Source organism: Myotis daubentonii, chromosome 11 (genome assembly GCF_963259705.1).
Source record: "Myotis daubentonii chromosome 11, mMyoDau2.1, whole genome shotgun sequence".
In the NCBI taxonomy this organism is placed as follows: domain Eukaryota; kingdom Metazoa; phylum Chordata; class Mammalia; order Chiroptera; family Vespertilionidae; genus Myotis; species Myotis daubentonii.
This window is the reverse complement of record NC_081850.1, coordinates 40,923,925-40,944,765: the sequence shown is the minus strand read 5'-3', so window position 1 is coordinate 40,944,765 and position 20,841 is coordinate 40,923,925. Positions and strand designations below refer to the sequence as shown.

The 20,841-nt window shown below is 35.3% G+C and overlaps 1 protein-coding gene and 1 long non-coding RNA gene across 3 annotated transcripts; one reads left to right on the top strand and one right to left on the bottom strand.

The window, feature by feature from the left end:
* Window positions 1–1,478: 1,478 nt before the first annotated feature.
* Window positions 1,479–19,282, bottom strand: ANXA1 (annexin A1). 2 transcript variants are annotated; one of them, XM_059656913.1, is made up of 13 exons: window positions 19,123–19,282; window positions 13,369–13,448; window positions 13,167–13,275; window positions 12,585–12,679; window positions 10,824–10,937; window positions 10,327–10,417; window positions 8,716–8,795; window positions 8,459–8,515; window positions 6,855–6,948; window positions 5,654–5,749; window positions 4,490–4,548; window positions 2,756–2,878; window positions 1,479–1,828 (listed from the first exon to the last, which is right to left on the bottom strand). In XM_059656913.1, exons 2-13 carry the CDS (start codon window positions 13,432–13,434, stop codon window positions 1,772–1,774), a joined length of 1,041 nt encoding a protein of 346 aa, XP_059512896.1. In that variant the 5' UTR covers window positions 13,435–13,448; window positions 19,123–19,282; the 3' UTR covers window positions 1,479–1,771. The 2 variants fall into 2 exon arrangements, with proteins under 2 accessions (XP_059512896.1, XP_059512897.1); XM_059656914.1 differs by lacking the exon at window positions 19,123–19,282 and adding an exon at window positions 16,497–16,803.
* On the top strand, window positions 6,145–7,720 carry LOC132212000 (uncharacterized). Its single transcript, XR_009447625.1, has 2 exons — window positions 6,145–6,404; window positions 6,644–7,720. It is a non-coding gene; the product is annotated as an uncharacterized LOC132212000 (long non-coding RNA).
* Window positions 19,283–20,841: the final 1,559 nt, after the last annotated feature.

Genomic DNA, 20,841 nt, shown 5'->3' with positions numbered 1-20,841 from the left:
GATCATCTTTTTTGCTGTCTCCAGAGTTTTGCCTATTTCAGAATGTCATATAGTTGGAATCATACAGTATGTAGCCTTTTCGGATCAGCTCCTTTAGTTCAGCAATATGCACTTAAGGTTCCTCCATGTCTTGATACATCATTTCTTTTTATCACTGAATAATACATATTCCATTGTGTGTCTGTACCACAGTTTGTTTATCTATTCACCTACTGAAGGGCATCCTGGTTGCTTCCAAAGTTTGGATATGAATGAAGTGGTATAATCATTTGTGTGCAAGGTTTTGTGTGGCTATAACTTTTCAGCTCGTTTGGGTAACTACCTAGTAGTGTGATTACTGAATTGTACAATGACACTTCAACTTTGTAAGGAGATGCCTGTCTTTCCAAATGGCTGTAACATTTTACATTCCTATGCGTGATAATTGCGAGTTCCTGTTGCTCCTACATGAGATGAATTTTAGCCATCCTAACAGGTGGGTAGCAGTATCTCGTTTTAATTTACAATTCCTTAATGACATATGATGTTGAGTATCCTGTCACATGCTTACTTACCACCTTAATATCTCTGGTGAGGTGCCTGTTCAGATGTTTTGCTCTTTTTTATTTGTTTGTTTGTTAATCCTCATTGGAGGATATATTTTTCCATTGATTTTTAGAGGGAGTAGAAGGGAGAGAGGAAATAGTTCAAAATGGATTACAAACAACTGTAAAATGGAACTATAACATTTTTAGGGGGGAAAAACAGAAGAAAATTTTCAGGACTTAAGGTTAGGTAAAGTGTCTGTAGATGTGACACCCAAAACACAATCAATGAAATAAAAAAATTGAAAAACTGGACCTCATTAAAATTTAATATACTGGCTCTGAGGAAGACTCTATTAAGAAGATAAAAAGACAAGCTGTATACTGAAAGAAAAGTTTTGAAAACCACATATTTGACAAAGCACTGGTATCTAGACTACATAAAGAATTCTCAAAACTCAACAATAAAAAGACAACAATGCCAAAATACAAAACAGCAACAATGCCAAATGCTGGTGAAGCTGTGGAGAAACTAGATCGCCTGTATGCTTATTGTGAAAAGGTAAAAGGATTCAGCTACTCTGGAAAACAGTTTGACATTGTCTTAGAAAACTAAACATGCAACTATCTTATTTTTTTAACTGAGAAATTTTTATTGCTGTTGCCATTTTTTCTTTACACTGATTCACAAAATATAGCAGAATGTCCAATTATTAAAATCACTGATGCAATAAATCCATTATTAGAAAGACACACTCGCAATAATCTGTACCAAGATGATAAAATGTAAGGAGTCTATTTTCTAACTCTGTATTTTCTTTAATTGAATATGTAATATCTATGTCATTAAATGATTATAATTTAGTATGCAGGCTCCATATCCCCTGATATTAAATTAAACCACTACATTACACACAGAAGAAAATCGGAACAGAAGAACCAGTAACACACTAATTGTCCTGTAAAATCATTTTATTTTCTGTTACATAAACATCTTTCTCAGGTAATGTTAACAGACCAACCTGTTATGGGGTTTTACAGTTTGGGACAAATATATTTTTTAAAAACTTATCTCTATTATACAGAGTTGTGATATAAAAATGATTTATAGGCTACAGTTTTCAGAAAGCAGTTAGCTAGACTAATCCTGCTGAAGAAACTTTCCTATTTAAATCTTATAACATGGCATAAAAAGATATTATTTAAAAATCTTCTGATCAAAAAGCTTGAAATCATCAAAGGAATGTTTATTGTCCTCCACAGAGAGCCACCAGGATTTTTTCATAGTCTCCTTTGGTTTCATCCTGTTGATTAAAAATAGAGTATTACTTAATGCTACCTGAAACCATAATCAATATAAAGTATTTTTAAATAACAGAGTAATTATAATCTTAGTAGACTGAATAGTAGTAGAACGTACATCACAGTACATCAATTATCTGGGATCTTCAATAAGAATATTATTTATTTAATTAAATAACTTAATTCATATAGTAGATAACTGATATTTGCTAGTGGGTTATTATGTAAAAGCAATACCTGTCAAGATTCAGATTGTGAACTTCTCTGAAGTGATTATGTGATTATGTTGTGTATTAGAGCTATTATTTTCCAAGAATAAGATGTCATGCAGAATTGAGTAAATATAACACAACAATCATTTCAGACCGTCTTAAGGAATATTTGACTCATTCACCAGAGAAAGTTATAAGCTTGTGATTTTCTCAGTAGATTACAGTTATTCATTATATATAACAAATTAAATTTAAATAGTCACCCATCTTTCAATAACTTCAAAACCCTGGACTTGCCTTTATTTTATAGCATTATATTTTATTTCTTAGCATTATAATGAGATCACATGAACATGTATTTTATACATATTACATATGACAAAAATTAAAAAAAAAACTTAGAATAATAAGTCTCTAACCCTCTGATCAATATTCATTGCAAAACAAATCATTATATCTCCCTGCTAAAAATATTTTGGTTGCTAAATTTATGTATGAGAAACTAAATTTTCTATAAATGCTGAAAATTTTGAGTATTTTTTCAGTATAGAACTTACTAGTATATTTTACCAGTGAATGTTAAATTTACTTATAAATTATGTATCCTAATATAATGAGTTAAGCTTACATATAAAATTTATAGATACAATAAGTCAGCCTTTCTCTTTCAAAAAGAATATTATTTGTGGGAGTAGCATTATGAAAATCACAACATACCAGGATGGCTTGGCAGAGAGAGATACCATACAACTTCTGATAGCATGCTTTGATGTCATTCATGTCGATTTCAGAACGGGAAACCATAATCCTGGTCAATATCTTATGACGTGTTCCAGCACCCTGTCCAAAACAAGTGAGGGTTAAGGGTCTCATATTCAGAGCATACTCATAATAAAGCAGGATATGGGTTTGAATGTAAAGCTCTTTTGTTAACTCATATAGTTCTATAGAGAAACTATCTCTACATTAAAGTACACACACACACACACACTTTACACAAGTGGTAATAAAATGACGAACCCAACTGTTGCATCAGCAGTATGTTAAGAGCTTTTACAACCTCCTAACTGGCCTTCCACCATCCAGTCTTTCCTTTCTCTAAACTATTCAATAATCACAAATACAATGAACTATCTAAATTGCAAATCTGATCATCTAATTCACCTACTTGAAATCCTTCAATGGTCTTTTTCTCATAGGATAAAAACCAAGCATTTTATCTGGGCTTGCAATGCCCTGCCAAATTCTACAATCTTTTCTACCATGCAGCATCACTCTAACTGTACTTACTATCTTGAAAGGGTAATACTGCCTCCTCCTCTTGGGCCAACCTTACTGTATCTCTCCTTCTCTTCCAACCCTGTTTACATCTGGCTAATTCCTCTTCACTGTCAGGTCTTAGTTTAGCTGAGAACAAGGCTACAATTGACATCCAAAGTCTAGGGGTAGAGGACACTCTTCTCTTCTTCTACAATACTAGGTGCTCATCATTACCCATCGGATTAGCACACTAAATAGAGTGGACGTGTGCTCAGGGACTGTACTGCCCAGTACATAATGGCACAATGCCTATCATTTCATAAGGACTCTTTCCTATTAATTGAATGGTTAGATCTTTCTCTATCTCAAGACTTCCTTCTTTTGGAGTTGCTAAAGGGAAAAAAAGACAACTTTATAACTTTTCACAGTACAAGTACACAGATGGCATCCTATATAATATGATGCAAGCAGGAGAATAGAGTTAAAGTGGTTGAAGTGTATCTCAATACATCTTAATAACACCTTCTACTTCAGTAATCTTAGCACAACATTTTAAAAGCTTAGAATGACATATTAACCGATGGCATGGAAGACAGACTAATAAAAAACAAATTAAACTTAGAAAAGAAGAGATTATAAAACTCACAACCTTAGCAGACGTAAGTTACTAAAATCACACATTAAAAGTGAAATTATATCACCCTTCCTATGCTGACTCTGCTTTTATGCAAAGCATGAGTAACTCACAAATTACCTACAAGCTTGCCTTACCATCTTACCTATAAAAAATACAACAAATCTAACCATTTTATTCTAATAAGGAAGTGTTTTACCTCTTGCATTGGATGGAACCATGATTCTTTTTAATGGGAAAATATTAAAATATGTGTGGTTTTCATGCCCTAGTGTACCGGCCTGCAGAACGAAGGTTCTGGGTTTGACTCCAGTCAAGGGCATATGCCCAGGTTTCAGGTTCAATCCCCAGTGGGGAGGGGGGCATGCAGGAGGCAGCCAATCAATGATTCTCTTTCATCATTGATGTTTTTATCTCTCTCTCCCCTCTCCCTTCCTCTCTGAAACCAATGAAAATATATTTATAAAAATGTGTAGTTTTCAAACAATCTGGGGTGTTGTATTCTCTCCACTAACAATAATTTTCACCCTAAGCAAATCATATAAGTAGAATCTTACCTTCATGGCCTGATGAAGCTTCTCAGCAAAGAACATTGGTTTGTTTGTGGCACACTTCACTGCAAGAGAGGCACATTTTAGTTGACATATTGATATGGCCCAAAAGTAGAAAGATGCATATGAAAGAAATAGTAGATACAGGCTTTTGCAACAAGCAAGATTCTATTCACCCCTGTTTCCCACCTCCCTTCTCAATATGGATACTTGGTTTATGAGAAGCTATTCTCTAGATGTTGGTTTTTAATATTCTTTCCTCATAACACCATCACCTCTCTCCTATTATCTTAAAGACAAACAATAGCAGCTTCATGCTATTCTGAGCATACTCTTCTTAGAAATGTGGAAACCAGTTGGTGTCAGAAGCCATATTGGCATATAATACATACTTTTTTCATGTCATAACAAGAAAAAAGTGGGAAAGGACAGGCTGTAAGAGGCAGCTGCCAAATAAAACGCTAACAGATGTGTCAATTAGTAAGATGATCTAGTTTGCTACTCAAAATGTTATCCTTGGACCAAAAGAATTGGTATCACCTGGGAGTTTGTTAGAAATGCAGAATCCCAGGCCCCACGCCAGACCTAGTAAGATGGGAATCTGTGTTTTGACAAAATCTCCAGGGGATTCCTGTGCACATTAATGCTTAAGAAGCTGCTTTAGAACACAGGTTCTCAGTCCTACCTGGTCAGCTGAATAACATGAGAGAACTTTAATGTCTTTTTCTTTTAAAGACCTTGTCAGAAGCTACCAGAGAACTACTGAATCAAAACCTCTGGGCTTGCCTAGGATTATTCAATTGGCAAGTGACAGATGAGGATTTGAATCTGTTATCTAATTCCAAATTCCATCTTAATGACCATTCTGACTTTCCTCTGTGCTATGTCCAGCCTGGTGCATCTTGTGGCATAAGTGGGGTCTCAGTACATATTTTCCACCTGCATATCTATTTTTCTAAAGGGAATGATATCTGTTATTATTAAGAAGGCCATTGTATACATTTAACTAACTATGCATTGCCATTATCTCACATGTTGCCTCTCTCTGAAGTTTAGATGAACTATATCTGAGTTATTTTGCTTTTGCTCTATTTTGTTTTATTAATTATGGGACAGCAATGATGATGCAATTTTCACTTAGAAAATTCTTCTCCTTCCAGGACTACGTACCGATAGTTGTGAAGCATTTCTCGATGTCACCTTTCATCTCCAGGTCCAGCACTTTGGCCATGTCATGCTGACTGTACTTGGCGTACTTCTGAAACACTGAATGTGACATTTAAACATTTAAACACTGAATGTAGAAAGCATCCCATTCTTCAGCAAACTTTAGCAAAATCAGGGCAACTGACTCAAAGCACTACTTGGGATGACTGCCCCTCACAACATATTTTAAAGCTAATTACTGAACTGAGTATAGTTTGGATACTTCATCTTTCCCTAGGAATGTAAGTCACATGGCTATTTTGGTGTTCTTGCATATTTGGGGGAAAATTTTGCAAGTGTTGACATTTATTTGAAATGGCATGTGATTGACAATCATAACACTTGCTACATCAAAGCTAAGTGCCATAGCAAATGGATCTTCGCTTATATAAAAATCTGTTTAGTAAGTTTCACTTAATTTTGGCATTAGAAATCAGTGTGCTATTATTAGAATTTTGGGTAATTATTATGACTTTCTATTTGCCGTGGCTTCCAGTAGGCTCAGCAACATCTGTGCTCAAAGGGAAAAACTCCTTTTGGTTTTTGTTCTGGAGCATCTATATACACTTATTTTTTACTTAGTCCTGAGATTTTTGTTTTTCTTTATTGTCATTTCATGTGTTCTGTTGTATGTATATACTTTGTCACATCTGCTCCAAATATTTTGGGGGAATAGAAATAGTGAAAATAAAGAAATAATGCTCTGCCGAAACCGGTTTGGCTCAGTGGATGGAGCGTCAGCCTGCGGACTGAAAGGTCCCAGGTTCGATTCCGGTCAAGGGCATGTACCTAGGTTGCGGGCACATCCCCAGTAGGAGATGTGCAGGAGGCAGCTGGTCGATGTTTCTCTCTCATCGATGTTTCTAACTCTCTATCTCTCTCCCTTCCTCTCTGTAAAAAATCAATAAAATATATTTAAAAAAAAAAAAAAGAAATAATGCTCTAATGCCAAAGTCACAAAAGGTGCTTCAAATACTATAAAAGGATTCCTACAAGACGTTGAATGTACAAAGATCAATAAGGGGTCAGAAGCTCTATACAATATTCATTGGGTGTATGAGTGATGCTGCTGATTAAGACTTTTTGCTTTCCGTTCTCATATTTGCCCTCAAAAAAACTGCATCTTCTATAAATAGGTTTTGGGAACCCTTTTTTTCCTTCTTACCTCTGCGAAGGTGGGAATAGCTTCTGCTGGTAAGAATGGTAGTGAACACTTTCACATCTGTCCCTTTTCTCTTTTCTCCTGCTTCATATAATGCCTGTCAAGAAACACAAAAATAGACGCTTGACCACCTGCTGACTTAATATCTGCACAAGAATGTTAAGATTTTCTAGGCATCTGCCTTGTATCCAAAGGATCAGAAAACGATGCTAAGATTGAGAGTATCTTCCACATTATCTCTCAAGGTGCCTTGCAAACATTAAAGACTGAATATATGTTTGAAGAAGAAACGTTTGATAAATTGCTTTAAGATTACATTCTATATTAAGACAACTCCAAAGACCTCTCTAATTTTTATTTACTTTTAATTGTTCAAAGTAATTATCAGCAAATGGTACTAATAAATCAACAATTCAACCATAAATAGCCTCGGTCTTGAATTTTGACGTTAGAATTTCTAGATTCAAATTTTGACTCTGCAACTTAATAACTCTGTATTCTTAGGTAAATAATTTAGCCTTATTAAAGTATAGATTTTCCTCTTTTATAAATGAAAAAGATAATCCCCCTTATTATCACATATTGTTCTGTTAACTTTAAAATCTTAATTGCCATCATTCTCTTGGAACACACTAATCCAAGTAGCTGCCATAAATATACATCTTAGAGCTCTGATAGTCTTAAAATGGAAAGTAAATTTAAAAATGTCACAAGCAAATAAGAATTCTTTTTAGTATGGATAATTATTCAAGTACTAACTTCAGTTCTTTGGTTTGCTTACTCAATTTCTATTAAAATGGTCAAACTTCCAATGGACATAAGAAGTTATTTTGGACTTTTCAGGCAAACTGATCTGATAAGTATGCACTTATTCTGCAAAAAGTTACTGAATGCCTATTATGTGCAAGATAATGTACTGTTACTGTGAAGGGAGTGGGAGTAGAGAAATATCCTTCTATTCTTACTGTCTCACTGTGATGAATTTATAGAGACAATGCTATCCCAAGAGGAAGGCATATGCAAATAATAGTTTTTATTTTTTTTAACAGAAATTCCAGGCCCTAAAATGGTACCATTTTCTAATGCTGCCAATGGACTGGCATATTAATAACCAGCAATCTCACTGAAATGATATATAACAATATACTTGAAAGTATATAAATATGTTATTGTAATTGTTTTATAATTATAATATCATTACTATAACATTTTTACAATATAAGCTTATATCTACAAGCCATTCCAAGTTCATTGTTAAAAGAATGTTAGATGTGCTTACTCTTTCCACTTCACTTAATAAAAAATTATGCCTGATAAAATAAAAATCAGAGTTTTCTTAATATAACAATTCTTTGGGACAACCAATCCAATTCTCATTGTTCCCTTTCAACCCTTTCCGACTTTCTAAATAATGAGATCTATTGAAAACATTAAGACTGCATTTCTTTTTCTTGGATGCTCAAGGACAGAACAGTGACCATCATTCAGGGAATGAACATTAGATGCCTGTGGCCTCTTGAAGTATCTGAGGCTTGCTTCCATGTGGAGGTCATCCGGTGTAACCTCACTTGAGGCAGGAACCATTTGAGGTAGGAAGAATTGCTTACCCTGGCATCCGAATCAGCCATGTCCTCATTTGAGGAAAAGTCCTCAGCTCGGTCACCCTGAAAAAAAAAAATCCCATTCTCTTGGTAAGTTGTTTACTAGCATGGAATCACATGATTCATTTAATTCCCTTAAAAATCAGATAAATAATGTTATTTGAGAAAAGACAGAGTCAATTGCTCATTTCTAGAGTGAGATGAAATCTAAAATTTTACTCTTCATTAAAGAAGAGGCCTTTCCTGAACCACTTGAAGTATACCTTAGCCAGAGAGAGCAAAGCCGTCCGATAATCTCCAGAGGTGTCTGTAGTGATGTCTTTAGCCAGGTCTCTCTTCAGTTCTGAAAAATAAGAGAAGTATGTTTTGCAGTAAATTAATGATAAATAATGGCAATGTTTATAATACAAGACATCTTTATATTAGCTTAAAAATTTCAATTCCTAGTGTTTAATGGCTTATGGAATGCATTCAAAATATAATTTTTAAAAATAAAAATAGAGATATTAGGTCAAGTAAAACTTTGGATCATCAAATTTATATCCCCTAAGGCAATGAAAGCAATTTAGATAATACTGTGAATGAAAACCTACAGTCACAGAGCTTTTGCTAATATGAATTGCATGGGTATTAAATAATTATTTCTGAAATAAACATTCCAGAATTCAAGCAATGTGAATAGAACAGTTATTTAAAAGAATAAACCAGAGGTACTTGCTTGAACATAGATTATTCATTTATTTTAATTATAAGTATATATAATAGTTTAGTTATGTATGTATATAGATAGACTTAAAATTTTTATTTGTGTAAACACCCTTGCTTAACTATGCAAAATAATGCTGTATTAGGAGAAAATTAACTGAGTTTATAATTAACCAGAAGATGGGGCAATTTAATAAGCTATCACTGGACTATATCTTGGGTATAATGGGAAAATATGGCTATTTCCCTTTGTAAACTATGTTTTATTGAACAAAAAAAACCTAAAAATAATGCCCCTCTTGATTATTATCACTTATAAATGGATCTAAGATAAATATTGATAATGAGATAAATGCTGAAAATGAGGTTGAAATCTTCCTTATCCTGATCCTTTTATTAAATTGCTCCAAAACAATATGCAAGGGCCATTGTATTCTCTGTGCCTGGGGTGAAAATTCCAGGTGCTGCATATTAGTTTGGGAAACTGGAAAAGGAAAATAGGAAGGACCCAGCATTGCTCAGCTACCCTCTTTACAACGTTGAGCATATCATTTAAATGAGATTTTTCACCGAATAGAATAAAATGAGGAATGGCTTGGTCTTTCATCCCAATGGATGCAACTAGACATAAAAAATAAGCAAATCATTTATGTGCATAATGCTAAAGTTCATAATGGTAAGAGTTTCCATCACAGGATTGTTAAGTACCTAGCTCTTTACCTTTCCAAGGACAAATGGACAATATATTTTTGGGGGGAGATTTTATTTTTATTTTTGTCATCCTTTCCAAAATAAAAGACAACAGTATATTTTAATAAAATAAATTTCAGGATAACAGAAAACGTTTTTAGAAAATTCTTTGAATTTAATGCTTTGAATTGACTTCCATTACAATACCATGCGGCCATTTGTCTTAGAGGGACACTTGATTAACAAGCAAACATTAACCATTAAAAGTGCAAACACTGTCTCACTTCAGCACCCCAACAAATGGAATGCTATCCAGTAACAGTGTGTGATTGCAGTAGACATGTGAAAACAATAAAAATTTTTTAGTATGTAGAGTTTCCAAAGTCCCCCTAATTAACACCCACACTCAATTTTAAGAAAAGTATATCACATTTCCTTTTCCAACTAAGGCACTTGGACTGTTGGACATTAAAACTTACCTTCTCTATAGACTCTGTTAATTTCTCTGATTTCTCTGTTAGTTCTTGATGCCAAAATTTCATTCAGGGTGTCTTCATCAGTTCCAAGACCCTGAATTAAAAGAGAAGAGGAAATGTAGGAAAATCTTCACTTGAGAGCATCAACTAGTTTTTGTGTCCTGAACTTTGTTTGAATCTGGCATTTAGTACATTTCCCACAATATTTAGTAATTATAATTAGTCCCATCTGGTATATTGCTCTAGAAACAAAATGGCTTTTAAACCAATATTTTGGACAAAGATATAAAAGGTGAGATATATGGTTGATATAGTGACATGTTGAGCATGGGAATAACACAGCGATTAATGCCAATTTTAATTAATTAATCAATACATGCATTCTATTCCCTTAATTGATAGGCCCTATACTAGATGCTGAAGGTACAATAAGAGGCCTACGTGGATTTGACCTACACATTCTTTGCAGGAAAGAAGTTTTTCCTAAATCAGGCATTTACCTTCATGGCAGCACGAAGTTCATCCGCATCAAACTGGGCTGGAGTTTTTAATAGAGCCAAAGCGACTTCCTCAAGATGACCTGTGAGGGCTTTCCTCAGAACTTCATCCAAGGGCTAGAAGAAAGAGGGCTTACAATAAGCGACGCACTAGGTTACACAGCAATGTAGGGTTACCTGACCTTTAGGTAATTTTATTGCTGACTCCTAAACTCAACCATATTTAGAGCTCCTCCCTTTGCATAAGGTACCAGATTCTCAGAATGCTTTCTTAATCTTTTAGAGTGATTAGAATGAAATTTTACTAAATTTGTTGATAGCTTATTTTTTTTAATTTTTCATTTATTTACTATTTAGCTGTGAAGTTATTTTTTTATTGAATTTATTGGGGTGATACTAGTTAATAAAATTACACAGGTTTCTGGTGTACAATTCTATAATATATCATCTGTCTATTGTAATGTGGTATGTTCACCACCCCAATCAAGTTTCCTTCCATTACAATTTATCCTCCCTATAGAACGGGGTTCTCAATCTTTTATACAGGGAAGAAACTATAAAGCTCAAAACATAGGGTTGTATATTAACAGGAACTGTAGTAAGAATTCTTAAAAAATATGTAACATATTATCAATTTTTCCAAACTTTTGAGGTTTGCACTGCTCAAAGAAGCACTATAATCAGACACTGACATATAGTTTTCTAAGTGCATTCCTTAAGAAACACTGCCCTTATTTGGTATAAAAAATACAAAGCTTACTTTTAAAGTAGTGTGGGCAAAAGAGGGGCCACATACTAAACCTGACACGCTCAGGAGAGGCCTGAATGGAGAGCTTTGCAAACTCAGAGACAGAAAGGAACCACATAGGATAGTCAGAACATAGATTTGCTCACTAAAAGCAGGTTGTGGCAGGTAGTCAGGTACTAGACCCGCAGCTTCCTTGACAAAGGTCAATCTTGACCTGAAATGAGCCAGTAAAATGGTTTTTTGCATCTAAAATGTCAGAGTAATTACCTTTTCCAGACCCCTCAGAGCACACCCACCACCACCACCACCACCACCACCACCACCAGAGCACTAGATCACAGAACCCTCATTGTTATCGTCTTCCTCACATGCCCTCGCTATGTGCTGTAACTGTTCATTAGCTGTCCTGTACCCACCTTAAACAAGTATGTGTCTCTCCATTTTACTTTTCACCCAATCCCAGAGAATTCCCTGTTTTTGCTTTATCCTGCCCCCTTAATCTAAAAATAATGAAATCCATGTATCCCTCCTTATGCCTCCTCCTTTGATTCTAATGTATAAAATAAGCTGCAAAATGTCACATTTTACTTCCTGGCAATTGTCATTAGTTTGGCTCAAATAAACTCATAAAAATTCTCTACATGTTTAGATGTTTCTTATATCAACAGTGGAATTATATGTATCAACCGTACACTTAGGCATTAACTCGGTTTAAATTTTAGCAGAAGACACATTTCAACCAGAATGTAGTCCTTATTGCCCATAATAATTTTGATGTTTGTTATGTTGAAATTAAAGACTTGTCTCCAATATAGAACACATCTGCAAAGAACCTACACCACTAGGACAAAAGTATGAAATCAATAAATTTGCCGGAATTGATCACAATCAAGTGGATAAATACCGCAATCCCAGTCATAGTAGTTGTAATAGGAACTAGGTAATCGTGTTTCAAAACCCATGTTTAACACAAATGCAAATGAAATTAAATATGCAAATTTACCACTCCAACCCACCTTTCCTTTTTCCTGGAGATAAGCTGCTTTGATCTGTTGGCGCTGTGCATTGGTTCTCTTAGTTAGAATGTCAATGATGGTTGCTTCATCCACACCTGGAAATAAAAGGTGGCCTGCCTTTTAAAATCAGTTTTGTTCCTCTTTAACAACCGACATTAAATGATTCATTCTCAAGGTGCTCCAAACGAAGTTATTAACAAACTAAGGAAAATGGATTATGTAGATGCAACTACTCTCGAGCAAAGGGAAGCTTTCTCATATGAATGAGAGAGGAAGAGGACATTCGCCCTGACCCTCCATGTGACAGTGTTTGATCTTAATTCAAACCCTCACTGTGAGCAGCGGTGTTGGTTTCAGGATTGAGTTTATGCTAGAAATGGGCCGGTAAGGATATCGGTTATGGCAGCAGAGATTCTCCAGATTTAACCTTTTTCTTTTTAAGTGATAAGAGAGGAAATATAGTTTCATTTGATAAAGAAGTCTTATCTTCAAAATGAAACAGACTTTTTCCACTGCATATGTCTGCTTTTCACTAGCCATTCTGAGTGTGCAAGAGGGGACTGTTGAAGAAGACTTCGTTACCTTTAGCCATGATTGCGTTATGCAAGGCCGAAACATCTGAGGATGGATTGAAGCTGGGGAAGGGGTACACTGCTGGCCCAGGACCACCTTTGGATCCTTGAATAGATTTCTGTGGATGAGAGAGATAAAATTAATGTCTGTTCACTCATATTAGTTTCCCTTTTAATATTTAACTAAATTATTTTATTGTCACTTGACTTACGGTGTATTCCTGCTCTTCATTGTCAATGAACCAGGCCTGCTTGAGGAATTCTGACACCATTGCCATTTTTAAAGAAGTTTCTGGGAAGAAAACAGATAGTTGTTTTTACAAACCACAAATTCACCACACACAGACATCACTCCATTCCCTTACATACACAAGACATATTCGAGTAACCTTGACTTGACTTAACAGGACATTACTCTTAGAAGCATAATTAAAATGCTAGGTGTAAGTTTTTCAAAGGAGAATCTTACCCTTGAATAGGCACCCATCATCTCTACTCAGAAATTTGGTTCTTTCTTAGCTTATTCAGTCCCTACCTTTTAGGAATCAGAGGACTACTACGAACAACAGATAGGCTGAAGAGAGGAGCTGGTGATTCACTTCATTGCTCTACATTTACAGACCAATAACTATTTGCCAAGCACTGGGGGTGCAAAAAAACATCAAAACATCATTGCTTGCCTCAATGAACTTAAAGTTCCTGTTGCTCTCGGTGGGAAAACACAAAAGCTAAGGAAACTTTTTAGAAGACGTGTTGGCTGGCCTGGGCCTCTCGAAATGAGCTGAGATCAACCTGGCAGAAAAGTGAAAGAGAACAGAACAGAGAGACACTTTTCCTATTTGGGGAGCTGAGAGAAGTTCACTGGAACTAGAAAGGTGGACAGAAGCTCCAACAAAGAAGTTTAAATGCATCCCTAAAGCTTCGGGGGGGAAATTAATGGGTTTTTTAAAAGAAAGCAATATGATTCTAGTTATATGTCGAAAAGATTACTCATCCTCTATCATACTAGTAGAGAATGGCTAAGAGATGGGCAAGATGAAAGATTAGAGATCATTTAGTAGGCGATTGGAGAATCTGTGTAGGATCCCAGAAAGCCTGAACAAAAAGAGCATAATATTTACATTTACAAGGTAAATAAAACTGTGACAATCTGAAGGAGTTGATTGAAACTTAAAACTCTATCCATAAAAGGATATTCAGGTACTATTTCTCTCCCCTGCATGATTCAGTATTTTTTCCCATTCCTTGGTAAAAAATTATTTCAGCACTTGGAGTGCTCCTTTTTTTTTTTTCTTTTTCCTTTTTGAGCTGTTCACATATTAGGCCTACATGTTTTTCCACCCAACACAAAGAACTGGGAAATGGATTGTTTTATACCTGGTGTTTTGCTCTAACACAGTGGCTCTCAACCTTGGCTGAACATTAGAATCACCTGGGAATCTTTTTAAAATCCTGATTTCTCGGCCTCATCCTCCAGAAATTCTGTTTCTTTGTTATGGGGTGGGGCCACAACATTAGTAACAAAGAAACAGAATTTCCAGAGGATGAGACCCAGAAATCAGGATTTTAAAAAGATTCCCAGGTGATTCTAATGTGCAGCCAAGGTTGAGAACCACTGCCAGCAGAGTGAAATTGCAACATGGCTGTAAACTCTATCTTAAAGGAAATTTCTGGAATTACTATCATGTTTCAGCAGTGTTTTTGTGTAACCAACCGTGAATATTTTGGAAACCTGAAGTGTGTGAACGACTGATGTATTTTCCGTGTTACTCACAAAAGATGCCCCTACTGATGCTTTCTGTCTGGGCATCTGTTTTTAGGAGCCTGTGCTCCAGGGCTACGCTGATATCTCTCCACGCCCTTTTGTTGATCCCTCAGGACACTACGCTCGCTCGTGAATATTTGTGAGGGAGACTGGAAGGATAATCTACGCCACTGTAAATTCTTCATGTGAAGAGAAATGACTCATGAGGAGTGAAACCGTAACCCGATTCCTTAACAGCATGTTCAGACAGTATTTCAAGCCACACCTGCTGGAAAAGAACTGCAGTTCCAGGTAATGAGATTAAATGCAAGAGGGAAGTGATCTCCAAAGCAGAAACTATCTCCCCTTAACTATTATGGGATTGTTAAGATTACTATTCTGCCGTCTGGGAGAAGAAACAATATATTGTGCACTTATTTCATCTCTCTCCACTCCGCCACCCAGCAATTGATAAATCTAGAGCTATTTCCTAAGGTAAAGTCACGTTGTACAATTTTGCACCAGGGTTTAATTCCTATTACAGACGTAATCTGGTGCTGTTGCCATTGGCATTTAGAGAATTTCCTTTTCCTATCCTTTCACTGGCACATCAAAAACATCTAGCAATTTCTGGCAAGGTTTCAGGTATTTGAAATTTCCATTTTTATCATCTCATCCAAGCCTTTCATAAAGTAGAATCCTCAAAATGTGTGATGTGATCACCCATGAGCCTTCAAAAGAAAGTACTTTTCTATATATAGAAACACATGTTTGAATATTTCTACTCTTTTCAACTAGAAAATAAAAACTTCAGAAGAGGTAAAAATGAAGGCTAGTGTCATATATATAACTTTTAAAATGAGACTCACAACTAGAAAATGAATTTTATGAGAACTTTCCCCTACTTCACTCGTTTTTGTCACTTTAAAATGATGCTTACATAACACATCGCTTTCTTAAACTATAAACTTGAAAGTATAAGAAAATGTTATCGCTCTATTAATTAGATAACACAAAATAAAAAAGGGGTTGCATGATTTATTTGACATAACAGTGTCCACAGAGGAAACAGCTTTATAACCTATCCTGAGTTCCTAGACTGCAGTGTGAAATGATTTGGATGGCTTTCCAGAGAAAAACAGCCTAAGGAGGACCCATCTCATGAAAGCAATTGGAGGAGAATGGAATCTCAACTGAGCTAAATGAGATCCACTAGCTCTGAACAAAGCTTAGAGAAACAAGGATTTTGATAAGACGTCAGAAATTGCTCTGAAAGAATTTTAGGAATTGCCATGTACTACTACTGAAGTCAACTGTATGTTTAAACAGAAATGCATAGCAATGGCAACACACCTTACAAATTCCACAGCAAGAACATTTTGGCCAAAATCTTCAGCCAGACCATTCTGCCTGTTCGGGCCTTACCTTCATCTTATTTGAAGATGAAGTTGGCCATTTATACATAGGCTGACCTACATGGAAATTAACAATATTCCAGAATTTATCTGGTTAGTGATCATACACTGACCTACCAATTTCATTTATCTGTGCATAAATGTGCGTAGCTTTCTAGAGATTAGCGTTTTTTGTATATACCTGTGTCCAAAGAGAGCTCTCTTCATCTCATTCAGCAAGGAACTAAAGAAGGGAAGTATGCACAAAAAGTATGCCCAAGGTATTAGAGGGATCTATGCTTACTAAATTAAGAAAAAGGTATTCCAGAAATGGTACATTAGCAATTGTACCCACTAGACAATTTGAGAACACTAGGCTTGTTGCATTAGGTTAATTGCCTGATTTTTTAAAAATTGCACTATGGTTGTATCTTTATTTTTTAATTCATCCAGGCAGAAGTATTTGGAGGCATAGGGACATCATATCTGCAATGTTCTCTCAAATGTTACAGAAAAAAATATCTAAAGAGGGTAGAAGGAGGAAGGGGAAGGATTAATGATAAAGCAAATGTGGTGAACTATTAACAGCTGGGTTATATTTCACATTCTTTTCACACCTACCCCTGTGGGAGAAGGTAATTAGGCCTTACAATAGCATGGCTTATGAAGAACCACTTTATGAAAAGTAGTCTCACAAATGTTTTGCTTCCAGGCCTTTGAGTAGGGTGTTCCCTTTGCTTGGAATGCTGTTTTCTCCTCCACGCCCACAGCCCTTTGTCTAACTTCTAAGTCAGGAGTCACCATAGACCCCACTACATCCTCCGGAAAGCCTTTATTAGTCCTGTGCTCTCCCCAAACATCCTACTTTTACCCTACGGGAGCCCCTACCATTCTGTATTATCACTTTCTATTTATGTTTCTTTTTACAGCAGCATTACATGAAGGCAATGCTAATCTACTATTGATTCAGTCCCTCCAATCTGGGCCAAAATGCCTGGTATTTAATATGCTAATAAGCATTATTGAGTGAATAAACAGTGTATGAATGTTAATTATTTGGGAAACTTATCTATGCTAATTTAACAAATGTTTCTACCCATAATTATAGAATATAAAAATGAGAATAGAGGAGTTCTAAGCCCTATTTTGATTCTCTTTAGCTGATTATAGGACTTCAAGAAAACATTTAAGGTCTCTAGGTGTCTTCATTTGTAAAAATAGGAGTGTTGGAATAAATAGTGTCTAAAATGCATGATAGCACTGAAGTGCCAAACTTAAACTTTACCCCAAAAGGATGGAAGTGGAAAAAATTAGCTTAATGAAGATATTATATAAATTCTGTCTGTTCTGACCTGTCTGATAAAAAAATGATTCCATTTTAAAGAAAGATGAACTCATTTACTTCAAAAACTGCTTTTGATTTATCACTGGCAAAGAATAGGCCCATTGCTTTAGCTGATTTGTAAAATAAGTCATAAATTAATGGGTCTAGAGAGGATTAAGAACAATCAGCTCAGCAAGTTTATGTCATCTACAACCTTTGCAGATCTTTTGAGTGAAAACATATTTAATAAGCATGAGACTCTAGCTGGTTCCTTAATAATGTTATGATTGACTGTTTTGACAACATCAGTCAAATGTCGGGGAGCTGCCAGCTGTGGTTAGTACCCGGGGCTAGGGTGTTGACCAACTTCTAGAGAAGAGGCCATTTCAGAATGATGAAACTAGCATTTTACCACATGTGAATCATTTAGCAATAGGCCTTCTCTTCCAGCCACCAAAAATGTATTCGTGCAGGCAGAGGGGAATATAAGTCTTACTTTTTCAAAATCCATATATAATTTCAGACATAAACGAGTCAAGAAAAAAAACAACAACACCTTTCTTAATGAGCTAGCATTAAAAAGTAGATATGGGGCATTTAATTTAACATTCAAAATGGGCTAAGAGAAAAATTCTTGAAGGAACATTTGTAATGAACAATAGCCAGATATATGGTTATGATTAAAAATCTATTCCTTTTGAAAATGTATCCAACACCAGTGCTTTTGTAAGGAGTGGTATGGCCATTAGCTCATTCAACAATCAAGATGCTGCTCAGTAGAATAACTTTTAGATGGCTCATCTGGTTTTCCCAACGGATGATTTCTCTATCTGACACCCTCAAAAACTGCTTCCTTCCCCCAAGGTTTCCTGATCAGCACTTGAAAGCCTGCCTATGACACAGACACTACAGGAATAAGAAGGCATCCACACCCTCCTTAAATGACCTGATTAATAAGCAGATCCTTTTATTATTTATTTACATGGCATGAGTAAAACTAACACTAATTTCAAAGTGTTAATTACAAAGGGCATGATACCACTATGAGGCCGGAATCTATTACGTTTTCCTTACAAAAGAAAATAAATGATGTCAACCATGCAATTTAGAAACAGTTCCCTGAAACCCACCCTGGCCTGACTCCTTCCCCACAGGCACCCCACCTACATCATGATTTCCATGTGGGGCACACAACGCTCTTGGAAACTCACAACTTGTAGGAAGAAACACATTCTTTCCTTCTTTTCCATGGCAACTCACCAACAGTATAACAAGTCAATATTAGGAAAGTAATATTTTAACATTATATTTAACTAAGTAAAATAAAACACTACCATTTGTGATTCCCAAAATACAAATACCCCATGTAATTTTACGAAAAGATTTATCAAAACATACCAAACACAATTAGCCATAAATCTTATAGAAGCAGTAATATGTAACATCATGATGGGAAAAGTTTTCAAAACAACCAAAACCAACTAAAAGAAAAACCAAGACTTACCTTTGTTTTCTGCCTTCTTACAAAGAACTAAAGGGAGATTCTTCTCTGAAAGTCTCACACTGGCACTGAAGCCTTGGGCTCCTGATTTTATAGAACTTGAAAGGAGACCACACCCAGCAACCAGAAGTTAGTAATTGGCTGTCTTTTGTTTGAAATACATGGCTCAGTCTTGCCCAAAACAAAGTGAAACAAGTCCTGCAAAACTACTCACCAAGCCAACTCATATCTGACAACCCAAAGGAAAAGGAACGGGAGGACAGATTTTTTTCTCTCTCTCTCTCTCTCTCTCTCTCTCTCTCTCTTTAGTTTGCACAGTTTTTGGTGTGTTTTTTTTCCAGAGGGAGTAGTATGCAATGGATTTTCAAATATGCAGTACTCTCTGCTCCAGTCCTGATACCAAGGATTGACACCTTTTTTTTCCTTACACAGGTTTAAAATAAAAAATGTTTCTTCCATGGTGTAATGGTTAGCACTCTGGACTCTGAAAAATGTTTACATTTCAAAACAAAAGAGGACAAAATTTTTTTAAAAAATAACTTTCCATTTGAATCTCAGTTCCATCACAATTACTATGTGACCTTGGTAACATATTTAATTTTTCTGAACCTATTTCCACTTTTGTAAAATGGAGGTAATGCTATCTAGGCTGCCTACCCATTGGAATTCTTGTGACAATTAATGCATATTTGTAAATTCTAATGTTATATAGTGCTGAATAATTCTCTATTTATACTTCACCAGCATTTCTCCTGCCTTCAGAATAAAAGGCTTTTTGTGCTTGGATATAGCTTCTTGATACAAATAAGAAATATAAAAGAAATGGAGCTCTAGAATGACCCATAATTTCAAACAAAGAAATTGAGATACTTATTCAAAATAAGTATTGGCATTGCAGGAAGGCCTATTTACAGTAATTCATATATATAGGAACAATTTTATCTAAACTTTGATACAAATAGATCCTTGACATTTAGAGTATTTGAACAATAAACCAGAACTATAAATTAAAAGGATTAATGGACTAGTAACTATGACGGAACAGGTACCATAAGAAATTTCTCACCTGATGCAAATGAGTTCTGGTAACATCACTGGTGATTCATTTTTATCCTTCGTGAAATCTTACAAAATATTGTATGATGTTTCCATCAAACTGTGCACAGGTATGACCTCTCCCACAGCATTCCGGTTCAGTCAGGCTACATTTTAGTGTTTTCTTCTTTTTCCTCTTATCCTCATAGATATTTCAGGTACTTACTTATATGTTAGGTTTAGAAAAGTCAGTGAAAATACTTTTTCAAGATTGTCAGTTTTTTATAACACTTCCTAAATTCTCAATTCTGTTTTCAATGAAATCAACATATCTTGAAGTAGGATGATTACCTAATCTAAATATTTGAGAAAATTCCTATCTATATTTTGGGCACCTATCAACCTATCATAAGTATGTATTGAACTAATTAATTAGTTACTAACTAGTGAATTGATTGATATAATTACAAATCAATCTTGACATGTAGACCAGCCTTCTAAGATCATGTTTATTTTGTCAGCTGAGAAGGGAAAAGATAATTATTCAAAAATTTTTTTTCTATTTGTATTTGCAACATGAGTAATGGAAATGGAATGGAATCTTTCTACACAGTAACACTCTTATGAAATAAGGAAAACGTCGTGTACCTTTTAAACAATTTGACTACCTGTAAGAAACATAATTTT